This window comes from Scardinius erythrophthalmus (assembly GCF_964197995.2).
Source record: "Scardinius erythrophthalmus genome assembly, chromosome: 12".
Classification (NCBI taxonomy): Eukaryota; Metazoa; Chordata; class Actinopteri; order Cypriniformes; family Leuciscidae; genus Scardinius; species Scardinius erythrophthalmus.
In genome coordinates, this window is record NC_138232.1 from 32,119,496 (window position 1) to 32,136,043 (window position 16,548).

The following is a 16,548-nucleotide window of genomic DNA, read 5'->3' on the forward strand; positions in this document are numbered from 1 at the left end:
GTTACTTATAGTCAGTAAAATGTATGTTGGGGGACCAACAAAATAAAGTGTTAGCAAATATTAAAGGAGTAGTTCACTTTAAAATGAAAATTCTGTCATCATATACTCACCCTCATGTTGTTTCAAACCTGTATGAATTTCTTTCTTCTGCTGAACAGAAAGGAAGATATTTAGAAGAATATCAGTAACCAGGCAGTTTCTGGGTCCCATTGACTTCCATAGTAGGAAAAAAATATACTATGGAAGTCACCCGGACCCAGAAACTGTATGGTTACTGATATTCTTCTAAATATCTTCCTTTCTGTTCAGCAGAAGAAAGAAATTTATACAGGTTTGAAACAACATGAGGGTGAGTATATGATGACAGAATTTTCATTTAAAAGTGAACTACTCCTTTAAGCAGACAGTCTACTAATCCTATAATGACAGTTAGTTGACATGTAGCTGCAAAGTTACTTATAGTTAACAGAGGGTCTAAAGTGGACTATCGAAATAAAGTGTTACTAAATGTTTTAACCAGGTTTAATTTCTGAACTGTTTGAGCATAGATTGTTTACTGAACGATTAAAAACTAAATTAGACTCAACAGCAAACCCACAGCTTGTGTGTAAATACCGCATGGATACTTCACATGTGAATGTATTTACATAGTCTTAGAATTAAACAAGCTTTTTTTCTCTCTCTCTCTTTAAGTGCCAGAAAGAAAAAAATTAAATAATAAAACAATGAATGACTTGACTTCTTTAGATTTTGAAACACTGATTTCACTTTAAGCCCAGTGATCAATCCTGAAATATGGGTTTTCAGAACATGTTCATAGAGATGAGCTAACTATGTGCAAATGTAACTTGTGGTATCCTCTTCTCTGTCAGTAGAAGATGTGATGAACCTGACATCACGTCGTCTGTCCGCCAGCCCTTCCTGTGCCTCCAGTAACTCTCACAGAAACTACTCCTTTCGCAGAGGCTCCGTGTGGTCAGTGCGCTCAGTGGTCAGTGCTGAAGGTAAGCTGCGTCACCTTCTCCATATTTACAACAGATTTAGGAGTAAAGTCATTAATCACATTGATTTTATTGTTTGCTATTCATGTGGTTTGTTTTACCTTACAAGATGATGAGAACACAACGGAACTCACACCAACACACCACATGCTGCAGCCGCCCCAGGCTGTTTTCCCACCATGCATATGTGCTGCCGTGCTGCCCATTGTGCACCTGATGGAAGATGGAGGAGTTCGGGAAGATGGAGTTGCAGGTGAGAGGCAATGAAGAATCTTCCGACAAACCATTTAATTAACATTTTTACCCACTGTTCTTTTAGAGCCTCACACTACTACTTTGTTTTTTGTTTTTTTTGTGTGTTTCCACAGTATGTGCTGTTGCTCAGCAGGTCTTGTGGAACTGTCTGATTGAAGATCCAGCGTTGGTTCTTAGACACTTCCTGGAGAAACTCACAGTCAGTAACAGACAGGTAAGACCACTTAAGTAGTCATTCTTTCAGAGAATAAAAGATGAACGTTTGCTGTTATATGATGAAACATGGTTATTGTTCTCAGGATGAGCTGATGTACATGCTGAGGAAACTGCTTCTTAACATTGGGGATTTGCCTGCACAGACCTCGCACATTCTTTTCAACTATCTGGTGAGACTTTAGCATGAAGAAAAGAAAACCAACCAGCAGAAAGAACCAAAAAGGGGGTTTTACAGCAATGCCATAGAAGAAGCATTTTGGATTCCAGAAACCATTTATCTTTGTGCCATAGGAAACCTTATATAATATTATTTTTATAGTGTAAAGCACACTTTTCCATTACAGAAAATGTTAAAGGTTCTTCACACAAAGTACCATTTAAGAATCTTTGTTTGGGATAGTTTACCCAAAATTAAAATTCTGTGATAATTTACTTACCCTCATGTCATTCCAAACCCAGAAGACTTTGGCTATTCTTCAAAACAAAAATTAAGATATTTTTTATATTTCAAATAAAATTGATCCAAAAAGTTCATAAAGGTAAAATAAATCCATATGAAGTCTTGTGAAGAGATATGATCGCTGTATATGATGAACGGATTTAATTTAGGCTTTTATTCACGTGTAAACACATACATAGAGCGCATCACACATGGTAAACATGGAAGCTTGTGCATGCTAGAAAAAAACTCATTGGTTCTCAATTGAGCTTTCATGTTTGCCATATGTGATGCGCTCTATGTATGTGTGTTTATATGTGAATAAAAGCCTAAATTAAATCTGTACATCATATAAAAAGGGATCATATTTCTTCACAAGACTTTGATTAAACCACTTGATTCATATGGATTTATTTTACGATGCCTTTATAACCTTTTTGGATCTTCTAAGTTTTGGTTACCTGGACTATTAATAGAGGGACAGAAACCTCTCAAATTTCATGAAAAATATCTTAATTTGTGTTTTGAAGATTAACAAAAAGTCTGAAATGACATAATGGTGAGTAAATGATGTCAGAATCTTCCTTTTTAGGTGAACTATCCCTTTTAGAGTGAAGGATGGAGATTCAGGGATCTCATTGTGCAGATCTGGGTCTCATACTAGACATGTGAAATCTTTTCTCATTTTTCCCAAGGTGGGCTTGATCATGTATTTCGTAAGGACTCCCTGTGAGTGGGGCATGGATGCCATATCAGCCACATTGACCTTTCTGTGGGAGGTGGTGGGTTATGTAGAAGGGCTCTTTTTCAAAGACCTTAAACAGACTATGAAGAAAGAACAGTGTGAGGTCAAGCTTCTGGTTACTGCCTCCATGCCAGGTTGCATATTTCAGCTACGCTCAATACAGAAAATAAGTTTACTAGTGTCCTGTTCATGTTCATAACTGAACCTGTAATTGTGTGCCTAGGAACCAAAACCCTGGTCGTTCATGGACAGAATGAGTGTGACATTCCTACCCAGTTACCAGTGCATGAAGACACACAGTTTGAAGCTCTTTTAAAGGTCATTGTAATATCTGTAGATTTGTTCAATATGGACATGCTATTAAATGAGGTTGCGTTGCTATATTTTCACAATTTAACAACCTTTCCCCTTTGTTTTGCTTAATGTCTTCATGCCAGGAGTGTTTAGAGTTCTTCAATATACCAGAGGCTCGATCTGCTAACTATTTTCTAATGGATAAGCGTTGGAACCTTATCCACTATGCCAAGGTGGGTTATTGTTTTCGAACAGATCTAGACATTTCAAAAGATACATACTGGATATTCTTGGTAGCAAACACTAGAATGTTTGTATTTTGGCTGAAAATTGGTATGCATCTCTACATCAGACCTATGTGCGAGACATCTACCCTTTCAGAAGATCAGTGTCTCCTCAGCTCAACCTGGTTCATATGCTTCCAGAGAAGGGTCAAGAGCTCATTCAGAAACAGGTGTGCTTTATGAATCTCAGTCAAGGGAGTAAGTGTTTTTGCTGAACCATTTAATGGTTCACATAATGGAATTTGGTCACTTTAGAATTCAGAACTATTGTTGAATCTATATAGTGTGCATAACTTAACATGACATTAAAAAAAAAAATTAAGAAAAATATAGCACAAATTACCAATCATTTGTTAAAAAATCTTTCAGGTGTTTTCCAGAAAGCTGGAAGAGATTGGCCGAGTTTTGTTCATCATCTCGCTTACCCAGCGTATGCCTGCCATGCACAAGCAATCCCACGTCTCCATGCTTCAAGAAGACCTTCTGCGACTGCCGTCATTTCCTCGCTCTGCCATTGATGCTGAGTTCACCCTCTTCAATGAGCCTCTAGGTAAATGAGAAAAATAATTTGATCCTCTTTTATGTTAGCTAATAATCTTGACTAACAGTCCAACAATTTAACCAGTGGTGTCAGTTCGCCAAAAATCAGAATAGGCCTATATCTTACAATATTACCTGACAATTTCAAAGTCCTGTTCAGTTTAATCCTTTCTAACCATAAAATTGGCATATATAACATCTAATGGTTGACTATAATCTTAAAATATATCTAAAGCCTGGTTCACACGGCAGGATAATTAGGCCGATTATAGTCCCGATTCACCCCTTCCGACAATCTTAAGGATGCTCCGATATCGTAAAATAATCTGATCAGATATTCCTACCATGTGTGGTGTGTTGCTCGGAAGGACTTCGGGACCGCTCCGATCTCAAATCGGGGATATCCAACATGTTGGATTGTTTTGGCCCGATTTCTCCTCGTGTGTGGTGTCCCCCGGGGACAAACGAGCACGCAGCCTGTGGACTGTGGCGTGTAGATTTTTCTTTCATCCATTGGCTGCTCTATAGGCTACTATAGTATTTTATCACGCTATCATTCATTCAAGTGCTAAGAAACAATTCAAGCGCGATAAAACGCAAAAAAGAACTTAAATCTGTACTGGCGGCGCGCTGTCTGTAAATCTCCTCTCTGTGTGATGCACACACACAGAACTCATGAGCACTGAATGCCGCTTCAGACAGCGCGCAGCCGCATTGAGTTCTCTTTCACGCTTGAACGGACAAAAACACACAAAAGTATGCCAAAATGTTCACTTTGTCAAGTATCCTCGTAAGCACAGTATTAAATTACGTTTGATCTCGAGGGATTTTGCGAGATTTCCCGTCTGACATGGGAATGCTCGGGAGTCAAATCGGTTCGTGTGTGATGAGTTGATTTTGCCGTGTGGCTGCGCACCACACACTGTACGACCAAAACTGTTAGACCCGTGATTTTTTATCGCCGTGTGTGGGGTCTCTCAGGTTTGGAAAATCGGCCGACAATTTTAAAATCGTCCCGTGTGAACCAGGCTTAAGACATCTTTATTCATTATATTAGAAGGGCGGCTCAATTTGACTAATTCAATATTACAAGACAAGATGCTGAGTTGAATTGTAGAAAAACCGAAGAAAGAAAAAATACACGGATGTTAGTGTTTTAGATTAAAGATCAGGTGGACACAGTTTTTAAAAATGCATTCATCAGCAACACTGCAACATTCCATAAGAAAAGTTTTGATTTCATGGTAACTTTAAACTAAAAAAAGAGAGAAATTACTCCATTTGTCACAGCGCTCCAGTGTAGATAATCCACAGAGATAGATGATAGACGATTAATGACCAATAGGAACATAAGTACTACACACATGCAACATAACGTTATCGCAAGACCCAGACCTACGGAAAACGAAGGGCTTAAATACACAAGGAAGATCATTAACAGAACAGGTGTGTAGCTCAATTAGAAACCAGAGCAACTAACAATGAACAAGAACTCAGGCAAAACAGGAACAGGTAAAATCATGATAAGTAACCGTCAATTTTACCCTTCCGGTCAAATGTTGCGCTGCAAACATTAATAACAGCTTTAAATTGTCAATGCTGGCAAATGACCATGGTATAAGCGAAATATAATCCATGGCTAGCTGTGCATTAAACGATTATAATGCACTTTGCGATTTCTTTTCGGGCAGTTCTTTAGGTCCTTGCACACTGAGTCCGAAATTTTTGCATGCGTTTTTTCGTATTCGTGAATATTCGTGATTCGGTGGCTCTAAATTGTCAAAACACCATTCAAAATGCTTGCTACAGATGCGAAAAACACAGAAAATCGAACCTGATTCAAATTTTTTTGACGGACGAAAGTTTCAGAGATACATTTTATTTGATCGTATAGTTTTTTTATTTTGTTATTTAAAATAAATGCATACCCCTTGCGCTGCAGCCCTGGTTACATTTAAATAATTATGTTCATATTAGTTCAGGTTTAGAAAATCTCCTTTACAGTTCTTATGTTAAAAAATGTGTGCATGTTCATATAATACACATTATAATTCATATGTAAATCAACATATTTCTCCCTTCCCAGGCAAAGAGCTTTTTGGTTTGGACACTTTACACAAGGTCCTATGGATCAAACTGCTGGAGGAGATGTTTCTGGGCATGCCCAGTGAATACCCCTGGGGTGATGAGATTATGCTATTTCTGAATGTGTTTAACGGTGCCCTGCTCTTACACCCCGAGGACAGTGCCCTCCTCAGGCAATACAGCGCCACTGCCATCAACACAGCTGTACACTTCAACCACCTCTTCTCCCTCAGTGGCTATCAATGGATCCTTCCCACTATGCTCCAGGTTAGCAGCACACATATTAAGTTCATTTCCTCATTTATTATGATTTAGGAATGTTTTCTCATTTTTTATTATGCTTATTCGGTTTTGTGTTGCTGCTCTTCTTTGCTGAAGACATATGCGGATTATGAGAGTAACCCACTGTTGCGTCGAGGGATTGAGTTCTGCTGCAGACAGTTCTATATCCTTCACCGTAAACCATTCATATTGCAGCTCTTTGCTAGTGTGGCCCCACTGCTGGAATTCACTGTAAGAGGTTTAAGATTTCATGGTTTTAACAACCCTTCATTTATAGATACTGTTATTACAGTGTTATTACAGTATCATTAAACATTGAATGTATGAACTGACTTTTTTACAGACTCGCACTAGTACTGGTCTTTCGAAGGGCGTGTCTTCACAGTGTCTTTTTGACCTGCTGGTATCTTTAGAGGGAGAGACTGCAGATTCATTGGATGCTCTGGAGCTGGTGAAGGCTGAGAAACCTCTCCGCTCTCTGGGTAAGATGGCACACAGGGCTCCTGGAGGATACAGGTCTACCCTCGTCCTCTGTTTTATGTGAACACTATTCGGCTTGGCTATTGCAATTGTTCTGGGTTTTCTTTTTTCAGATTTTTGCTACGGTAATGAGGATCTGGCTTTTTCAATAAGTGAAGGCATTAAGCTGTGTGTCACAGTGGTCGCTTATGCCCCAGAATCCTACCGCAGGTTTGTCACTTGCAGATTTCAATCAAATTCTTTAGAGATGTACTATATATGTATATACATATATAGTATATTATTGGCACCATACCATTATAAGCAGATATTAGATGCCCATCGATACTGGATATATATTGTACAATATTAGATATATAAGTGTACCTAATTTTTACAGTTAGATTATCTTTGACGTTATTTAATGCTGACCTAAAGTTAATTTTTCAAAACAAGATTAATTTAATAACACATTTAAATTTTTTCTAAGATTACATTTAACAGAGTATCCATTTGTTTAATATTGTTTTTGTTTTGTTTGTTTTTTTATGTTGTGGTACCTAATTATGTGATTTACTTGCATTCAAAAGATTTCATTTTATTTTAGTTTTTAATGTTTTATTTTCAATTGATTTAGACAAAATAGAATAATTTTAATATCAGCCATTTACCAGTTATCAGCAACAACATTCAAATAATTAGTGGCTAATAACTGGAGGATCGAAGGATATGAGAAGTCCACTAGCAGCAAGTGTTCGTAATGACATTAAATGACTGAGGATCAAACACTTTAGTGTATGATGCACATTCTCTTTTCTCTGTAACCATTTAGAAATCCATTACGATATGAAAAGTCCTGTAGTGTATTCCAACCTTTAATAAACTTGGTTTCTCTGTTTCTTTTGTCAGTCTGCAAATGCTAATGGTTTTGGAGGCTTTGGTTCCATGTTACCTGCAGAAGATGAAGGGTAACACACAGACTCTGGAGTCTGCATCTGCAGCAAGGGATGAGATTGCTGCCATAGCTGCTCTGGCCACCTCTCTGCAGGCTCTGCTCTATAGCGTGGAGGCATTGACACGGTCAGTCCCAGAACACAAGCCTTTACTGTACTTACTGCTCTGAAGTCCTAGATATTCCCTGTCATGTATAATTTATTATGGTGTTGTCACATGATTTGGAATTCCTAGACCTATGACCGCACCTCAGATGAGTCGATGTGATCAAGGCCACAAGGGAGCAACTACAGCCAACCACACCATGTCTGGAGGACCAAACACCAGGTCAGGGCAGATATAGTTGGCTTATGATGCGTCTGTGTACCAGAAAACATTATAGTGTGAAGAGCATGGTACAGTGTATAAAGTCATGATCAGTGTTTGAAGACCGACCATACAGTTTGACATTTCTCAAGTTTCTTCTTTTTATTGGGGCATCAGAACTAAATAATAAATTGTCACAGAGAAACTGTCCAATTTTAAATTTTTGAGAAAAAAAAAAAAAAGCATATCCCTTCTCCTTTCCAACTTTTTAAAAAAGTTTTAAAGCCTACGATCATGACCTTTATTCAGAGCTTTCTGGTTCGTTTAGGCAGGAAGTTTCAGAGAACTGAAAAGAGGAATCAGTTACCATGACAGCAGATCTGCTACATTCTAACTCAAAGCCCTACAAGAGATAAATCTGAAAAACATCTCTTACAATCAGGGATCTTGGTATGGCTTGTAATATCTGCATTAATATAGTTATCAATGAAACAGTATAACTCAAACCATCTGAATCATCCACACAGAAGGGCAGTGCAAAACATATGCATTAGTAACAGAACTTGCATTTTTATGCTACAACCACAGATGTCGTTTGAGAGCCCAGAATTCCGTAGTGAATCATTAATGCCTGTGTGCCTAACCATATAAATCTTTAAAAGTTCCCCTGTTATGCTTTTTTGGATATTACCTTTGATGTAGTGTTTGTGAAGGTAAAAAGTTTGATAAGTTTCAACGGTCAAAGTGCATAACAAATGTGACCCGTGCTGGCAAATTTTTTGTTATTTTAATTGAATGTTAATCAAAAATTGTGGTATCATGGAAAAAAAAAGTTGAATACATATTTTTCCTATAGATATTTGGTTTTGACTTGGGTGTGTGCCAAATTTGGTGTCATTACCAGTGATTTTAAGGTATGGTTGCTAGGTGATTTTGTTTTGGAACCTTCAGAAAACTTTAACTTGATTTTTCTCAAAATTTACTATGTCGACTTCAAAACGGGTGTAGCTCATTCATTTATTTTGCCTGATTCCAACAAATCATACATCATTTGAAGTTTTTTTTTTTTTTTTTTTGTAAATTTGCTCATTGGAACTCATTTTGCCAGCACGGGTCACAAATTGAATCCTTTATCGAACCGTTTCAGACAATGAGAAAAGATTTCATGCTGCAATGTATACTATGATAAAATGAAAGTGTTTTTTTGACCTTGGATGTATGTAAACCTATTGTAGGACACCTCTAAAACAAAACTAGGAACCTTTATAGCATAATGGGGGCACTTTGCAAGTTTCACTTGCAGATTTCATTGCAATAAGTGTCACTCAGCCTCAATTTTATTTCATGAATTAAAAAGGATACCTTCATCAAATAATTGTATTTGGGTCAATTTAACTGAATATCTTATGTTTTGCTCACTCGAAACAACATTCTCATGTCAGCTTCTTACTTCACCCAGTTGCTGTAGAAAGAAGGTCACTTGGCACCATGTTGACACCTACTGTATATTGTTACTATAGCAACCCAAGTAATATAGCAGAAAATGACCAAACTTCCTGAACACATATTGTCTATTGATATGGTTTGGAAGAAAAAAAAAGTAATTATTGCTGTAATTTGACTCTTTGCAGGGATAACCTGCACCTGCTGGAGGAGGGTCAGGGTATACTGAGGGAGGAACTGGACGAGCGCATCGCCCGTGAAGAGTTCCGTCGCCCCCGCGAGTCTCTGCTTAACATCTGCACGGAGTTCTACAAGCACTGTGGTCCACGCCTCAAAATCCTGCAGAATGTGGCAGGAGAACCCAGAGTCACTGCTCTAGAACTGCTGGACATCAAGTCTCATATGAGGTGAAACAAAAGCTACCTAAAGAAGTTTGAACATTCAGTAGTAATTAAATTTCCACAGCATTATGGAGCAAGCGAGTCATAGCATGCATCTATAACTTTACTCTTTATGTTCTAATCTACAGACTGGCAGAAATCGCCCACTCCCTTCTCAAATTGGCCCCTTATGACACACTGACCATGGAAAGCCGAGGGCTGCGCCGCTACATTACAGAGATGTTACCCATTACCGATTGGTCGGCAGAGGCCATTCGTCCTGCCCTCATCCTCATTCTGAAGAGGCTGGACCGCATGTTTAACAAGATTCATAAAATGCCCACACTCAGGTGCGTTCACCCTCAGGCTCTGTGCACCAGGTATGTCCTCACACTGATCTCTAGCCCTCCACCGTCTGTGTTTCTGTCTGCTCTGGTGGGCCTTATCAGTGGTATCACATCTCTGAGATGTGATGGATGGCTGCTGCTGTTGTGCTTTGGTGATGTGTTTGTCTTCCATTGTCTCCATTATGGTTAGTGGACTAAATGTTGTAAAGCAACAAGTATGTCTAATTATGCTTTATAAAACGGTTAGTTCCAATCCTTGATTCTGATTGGTCAAAAGCTGTGTTTTATTCACAGTAAAACACAGCTATGACCGTTTCACCCAACAGTTCTATGTATCACTACACAACACCCCTAGCAACCACTCTTAGCAACTTAAACATGTTTGATCTCATTGATATTGTTCATTGAAGCTAGAGTAGAGATTGAGTAAGCGAGTGTACCTGCATTTACAGTAGACATAGCATTTTGCTTCAGGTCAGTCCTATACTCATAATAAAAAAATCTGTTTGGATGTCCGCTGAGATATCTTGTCCTTTTAACAGTTAAGGGGTTTTCCTGTGCCCTAGTCATTTGTCAGTTGCGTCTTTTCCGTGTTCACAAGTTTGAGTCCTTTCAATGTAAAAGTCTTCACTACTGACTGAAAAAATGTATGTAACTTCTGTTGCTGTTTACAGTCAGGGACTATTTTTTCAAGCGGAAGGAAGGCTTTTACTGATTTTACTTCATGCTAGTTGCATAGATGCATATTTTTCGGCTTTAAAATGGTAAATGGTAAATGGATTGCTTACGTATCTTGCTTAAGTAATTTGTGTAAATACTTTGTTTGCTTATGTTTGTGAAATGTTGTATTGTATTGTTACTTTAGGTGCTCCATAATTCAATGACTAGTGGTAGAAAACATGATACCTTTGTTGATTTCTATCTTGTGATCTCTGTGTGTTGTTTTTGCAGGCGGCAGGTGGAATGGGAGGCGGCTAGCAGTCTGATTGAAGGGATTTGTTTGACACTTCATCGGCAGCCAATCATCTCCTTCCTCCCTCACCTGCGATCTCTAATCAACGTCTGTGTCAACCTGGTGAGTCCCAAACACCTGTTGCTGATTATATGCTCTGTGTGATATGTATGTGTTTACATATAGATGTGTGTGTTAAGGTGATGGGGGTTGTGGGGCCGTCTAGTGTGGCAGATGGACTTCCTTTGTTGCATCTGAGTCCGTACCTGTCTCCTCCCCTTCCCTTCAGTACCGCAGTTGTGCGTTTGGTTGCCATGCAGATCCAGGTATAATCTATTCCTTCCTAAGGATATTTCGTTAGCACTTTATTTTACAGTCCTTTTCTGCATGCACATACTATGTACTTATAGTAATTACAAGAACTGGGTAATAACTAGGTACTGACCCTGAACCTACCCTTAAACCTGACCGTAACCCATGTAGTTGCCTTTTATTACCGGGTACTTTCTTTGGTAAGGGGACGTAAGTGCACGCACTGTAACATAAAGTGCAACCATTATTCTAATGTGCATTTCAATTCATTGACATATTTTTTGCCTGCATTCATGGGCATATGTTTAATGTCTTCCTCCAATTCTAGGCTTTAAAGGAGGACTTCCCGCTCAGTCATGTGATCTCCCCCTTCACCAATCAGGAGAGACGAGAGGGCATGCTGCTTAACCTCTTGATTCCATTTGTATTGACTGTGGGCTCGGGAAGTAAAGGTCTGCCTCAGAGATCAAACAGAACCAGGAACATTTAGGCACAGTTCACATAGAAACAACAGAAAAGCATGTGCAGTGGAATGTAAAAATGCGTTCTATGTAAACATGTTGTAGACGCATGTGTTTGACCATTGCTCTCGCGTCTTCTGCCTTTTGCAATGTCTTGTGCATGATACGACGATCTAGAAATGCAGCGCTCATGTTAAAAGATGATCAACTTTGTAAAAACCTTTCTCTAGACGTTGCATGTTTTTTTTTTGTATTCTTGTATTTTTAACTGCAAAAACGCATGTGTGAATATGTTTGTAATTTAGAATATGTTTGTTTGTTTTCCTTTCACAGACAGCCCTCATCTGGAACAGCCGGAGGTTTTTCTCCTTTTGCAGACAGTCATTAACATCCTGTTACCTCCACGCATCATCAGCACCTCCCGCAGTAAGAACTTTGTTCTGGACGCATCCCCTGCCCACTGCTCCACCCCAGGGGACACTGGGAAAGACCTGCGTAGAGAGGGACTGGCTGAATCCACCAGCCAGGCAGCTTATCTTGGTACTAGAGCCTTAGAAAGGAAAATTTTAATTTAAAAAATGTGTTTATATATTTTATATAAATATTTCAAATCTGCTCTCTCTAGCTCTGAAGGTGATCTTAGTCTGCTTTGAGCGACAGTTGGGTAATCAGTGGTACAAGCTGAGTCTACAGGTCAAGGAAATGGCTCTGCGTAAAGTCGGCGGTCTGGCTTTTTGGGATTTTATTGACTTCATAGTGCGCACACGGATTCCGATCTTCATTCTACTACGTCCTTTCATACAGTGCAAGGTAAGAGATTTTGAGGGTATGCACTACCTTTCTGAAGTTTCTATTAGTGGTTGACCAATACATGTTTTGTAATGGCTGATGCCAATGGGCTATATATATATAAATCAAATCAATACTCGGCGTGACAACCTCTGGGTTTAAAACAGCTTTTGTCCTCGGTACACTTGCGCATAGTTTTTCAGGCGTCTTGGAGATGTTGCCGCAGAATTCTGGATTTTTAGTCTGTCTCAGTTTCTTCTTTTTCTTCATGTAATCACAAATAGATGGTGAGATCAGATCTCCGTGTGGATCATACCGGCTGTTGTCAGACTCCTTGTGCATACAAAAATCTCACTTGATTATTACAATTAATTCCAAAAAGAATGTTTGGAAATGTAAACTGATATTTCCTACTGACACACTACAACCAAAGATATAAATAACTGACTTAAAACCTTTTTTTTTTACTAAGACTAAGTACTGTATATACATATATGCATAGTTTGTCACATGACTGTCGCAAAACATCCATAGAAATGAGCACTTGCAATCCATAAACACCACCTGCTGCACCTTTTCCCGCACAACAACATAACTCACCGCTTAACTAGCATAGTATGATGCATCGTTTTTAATGAATCCGTTTGAGATCTAATTAATGCTAGATTTTTTTCTGTGAATTACAGACACATGAGGACTAATAGCTACTCTTTTTTTTTTTGCTTTATTTCCAGATTCAATCATAGGCTTGTTCTTACATACTAGAGCACGTACACGAATGCGTACTCCTCAAAAACTGTGCTTTAAATCTCTCGACAAATTAAAGGACCTTAATGGCATTGGTATGTATTCAAAATGAAAGATATAGATTGTATAGAATGTCAGTTTGCTTGTTTTGCTCAAGATAAGGATTTATAAAGCCCACATGTCATGCAAACCAAGAAAATGTACTTCTAACCACAGTTTGAGAGCTGTCATTACAACCACACAACTTTGTGTCAGAGCAAAAGTGAGTGCTAATTAGCTAATGTAACACAGTTGTTCAGTCATTTGCACTATCCAAGCCTATCCAACATTTTTGGATAAAACAAACCTGGTAAAAATAACTGGCAGGCAGCAGAAGAAAGCCTTATTTTGCCCTTCAGGTGGACGTTCCTATAAAGATATCAGCCTTGGTGATATGATGGTCAACCACTAGTTTATCTCTCTGATCTATCTTCTGCCAGTTTTCTTTCCGTGCTTCCATAAAGTTGATGCTCATGAACAAGTCCTCAAATCTCTACTTTCAGCTGTTGACCCAGCCGGCTGAGTCTCAGGAGGAGATCACAGCCCGTCACCATATCGCAGAGCAACTAGAGCGTCGTTTCATCCCACGTTCCCTCTGCAAGAGCTCTCTGTTTGCTGAGTTCAGCAACGAGCTCAAGATCCTGAAAGAGGCTGTGCACAGCGGCTCCGGTGAGAACTGGCTTAATTGATATACAGTATTACTTCTAAATCAAAAGTTTACCTACCCATCTGTCAGGTTTTGTCACACTTTGTTAACCCTGGGTCATCCTTAACCATGGGCTAATCATGTTCCACACTGGTCCTGCGTTTGTAATTCATTTGACCCAGATTTAACCCGGGGTTAAAACTGGACTTTACCCAGGGTTAAAAAAGACATTAACCTAGGATTAAATGTAACGTGAAATGGTTTTCTGTCTATCTCTCCCCCTTTTTTTTATTCAGCATACCAGGGAAAGACTTCCATCAGTACTGTTGGCACGTCCACCTCTGCATACAGGTTAAGTCTCGCCACAATGTCTCGCTCCAACACTGGTACAGGAACTGTCTGGGAGCAGGAGAGCCAACCCTCACGCCAGCCCTCACAGGATACACTCAGTCGTACCGATGAGGAGGAGGAGGAAAGTGTGTAATTCTTCTTCTTTAGTTTATGCTTAAAGGCCTAGTTCACTCAGAATCCTTTTATTTTATCATCATTAACCCATGTGTCATTACTCATTACAAATCACATTAACTTTATTTCTTCGTAAACTATTTCAACCTGTTGATCGAAAAGATTTGACTTAAAAAACCAGTCTCTGTTCATAAATATATATGTGACGTATATATGACTTGTACTGTAATGCACAAGCCAGATTGACTACTTTTATGGTGCTTTTATGTACCATCCAAATTGTTTGTAGGCTAATTGCATGGAGAGAAAGAAACTCTCCTTCAAAAGAAGGAAAGTCATGTAGGTTTAGAGCAACACAACCATGGGCGTAGCTTGCAGGGAGGTGACTGAAAGATGCTACTATGTAGTTACAAATAAATGATATGTTCAACTCAAAAGTAAATATGCATATAATGTAGGTATTTTAATACGTTTTGAATTATTTCGTAAATAAATTTAAGAAAATTTTATAAATAAATCCAATCAAACTTACTAACATCTCCCCCAATCTCATTTGTGTAAGTTGTCTTGTGATGAATCTGCATTTTGCTAGATAACAGCCCAGCAGATGTCTGTTTTAAAGCAGAGGGTGAGTAATTCTTGACTCCTTTATTTGCTGAAAAGTGTTTTTTGCACACTAGTTTAACATGGCAAAACAGACTCATGGCAGCCCTCACAAGTAATTTGCGTGCTCTCTGTAGTCATAGTATAAATCACTTAAATATTATTATATATGGAGTTACACTGAGTGTGAATATGTAGGTTTACTATAAAAAAGCTCAAATGTGACTAAAATGGTGACTGACCAAAGCGACTAGCACGGTCTGCCCCAAAAAAACCCAGACCCCCCAAGCTCAGATGTCAAGCTATGCCCATGGACACAACGATGAGTAAATAATGGTATGGATGTCAATACTAGTATGTTTGTAATGCCTTCCATTAAATGGCATCATGAAATTCAGTTGTGTTATTGTGAGTAATGTTACTGGTTGCCTTTTAATGTCGATTATTTTAATCAAAGGTGTAATTTTAAAACAGTCATAAATGCTAAATTATTTAGCGTGACCTAGTGGAAATTATTTAATGCAGCATGCTGAGTTTAATGTAAAATTGATGGGTTTCATTGCTGAGCAATTTTAGAAGCACTTGCCAATGTTATTATTAGTGAATGACCCATATTAACTCTTACTCTGTCATTTTCAGATGACTCCATTAGCATCCCCAGCGTGGTAAGTGAGCACGAAGCTTTCCTCCCCAGGCTCATTTCCCAGCGGCGTTTCTCCAGTCACGCCACGGGCTCAGCCACCACTCAACCTGAACCAGGCATAAGCACCATGCTGCCCAGTCACAGGTAAACAAGCACCCCACTTCAAATCTAAAGCTCATGTAGACTGAAAGCAACAGAGACTGTCTATAACAACCTTATTTATCCAATCTTACCTTATCTTTCCCTTTAAGAGGGGGCTGATCTACAGCTGGGGGGTTGCATGTCTCTCTTATTATTCCCCTAATCTTGTTCCCTGCCCAACTCTACAGTGAACCCAATGTGCTAGATGAATCCCAGGGGCTTCTGGAGGAGGGTAACCTGTCTAGGTACAGTGTCACGGCCCTGTGTGTGCAGTGTCTCACCGTCTGTGTGCCGGGGCTGGGCCTGCCTTCCCTGTTCATCACATCCAACTTGAATTCTCACTAGGATCTCTCTCTCTCTTTCTCTTCTCATCCTCTCTCTCTCTCTCTCTCTCTCTCTCTCTCTCTCTCTCTCTCTCTCTCTCTCTCTCTCTCTCTCTCTCTCTCTCTCTCTCTCTCTCTCTCTCTCTCTCTCTCTCTCTCTCTCTCTCTCTCTCTCTCTCTCTCTCTCTCTCTCTCTCTCTCTCTCTCTCTCTCTCTCTCTCTCTCTCTCTCTCTCTCTCTCTCTCTCTCTCTCTCTCTCTTGGCAAGAGACAATGATGCCAGTTTACCTATTATCACTCTGTGGTACTCATGTCATCTCCAGTGAGCCTCATGGTGTCATGGTGTCCACTCATGTTTCAGGCTTTTTGCTGCTCAAATTGGAGTTCCTCTTTGGGGG

The 16,548-nt window shown here is 39.2% G+C and overlaps 1 protein-coding gene across 1 annotated transcript in view; it reads left to right on the plus strand.

The window, feature by feature from the left end:
- unc80 (unc-80 homolog (C. elegans)) overlaps positions 1-16,548 on the plus strand; it is a 66,810-nt gene that overhangs the window by 46,870 nt on the left and 3,392 nt on the right. The window contains exons 35-60 of the mRNA XM_081380353.1: positions 873-1,004; positions 1,111-1,254; positions 1,370-1,470; positions 1,556-1,642; positions 2,607-2,790; positions 2,880-2,974; positions 3,094-3,183; positions 3,303-3,404; positions 3,604-3,784; positions 5,861-6,126; positions 6,238-6,372; positions 6,485-6,623; positions 6,735-6,831; positions 7,510-7,680; positions 7,789-7,881; positions 9,492-9,710; positions 9,833-10,033; positions 10,982-11,105; positions 11,183-11,308; positions 11,623-11,746; positions 12,089-12,295; positions 12,381-12,565; positions 13,834-13,999; positions 14,273-14,452; positions 15,684-15,831; positions 16,017-16,073. Coding sequence (XP_081236479.1) covers positions 873-1,004; positions 1,111-1,254; positions 1,370-1,470; positions 1,556-1,642; positions 2,607-2,790; positions 2,880-2,974; positions 3,094-3,183; positions 3,303-3,404; positions 3,604-3,784; positions 5,861-6,126; positions 6,238-6,372; positions 6,485-6,623; positions 6,735-6,831; positions 7,510-7,680; positions 7,789-7,881; positions 9,492-9,710; positions 9,833-10,033; positions 10,982-11,105; positions 11,183-11,308; positions 11,623-11,746; positions 12,089-12,295; positions 12,381-12,565; positions 13,834-13,999; positions 14,273-14,452; positions 15,684-15,831; positions 16,017-16,073 — 3,754 coding nt within the window. The remainder of the gene's footprint in view (positions 1-872; positions 1,005-1,110; positions 1,255-1,369; positions 1,471-1,555; positions 1,643-2,606; positions 2,791-2,879; positions 2,975-3,093; positions 3,184-3,302; positions 3,405-3,603; positions 3,785-5,860; positions 6,127-6,237; positions 6,373-6,484; positions 6,624-6,734; positions 6,832-7,509; positions 7,681-7,788; positions 7,882-9,491; positions 9,711-9,832; positions 10,034-10,981; positions 11,106-11,182; positions 11,309-11,622; positions 11,747-12,088; positions 12,296-12,380; positions 12,566-13,833; positions 14,000-14,272; positions 14,453-15,683; positions 15,832-16,016; positions 16,074-16,548) is intronic.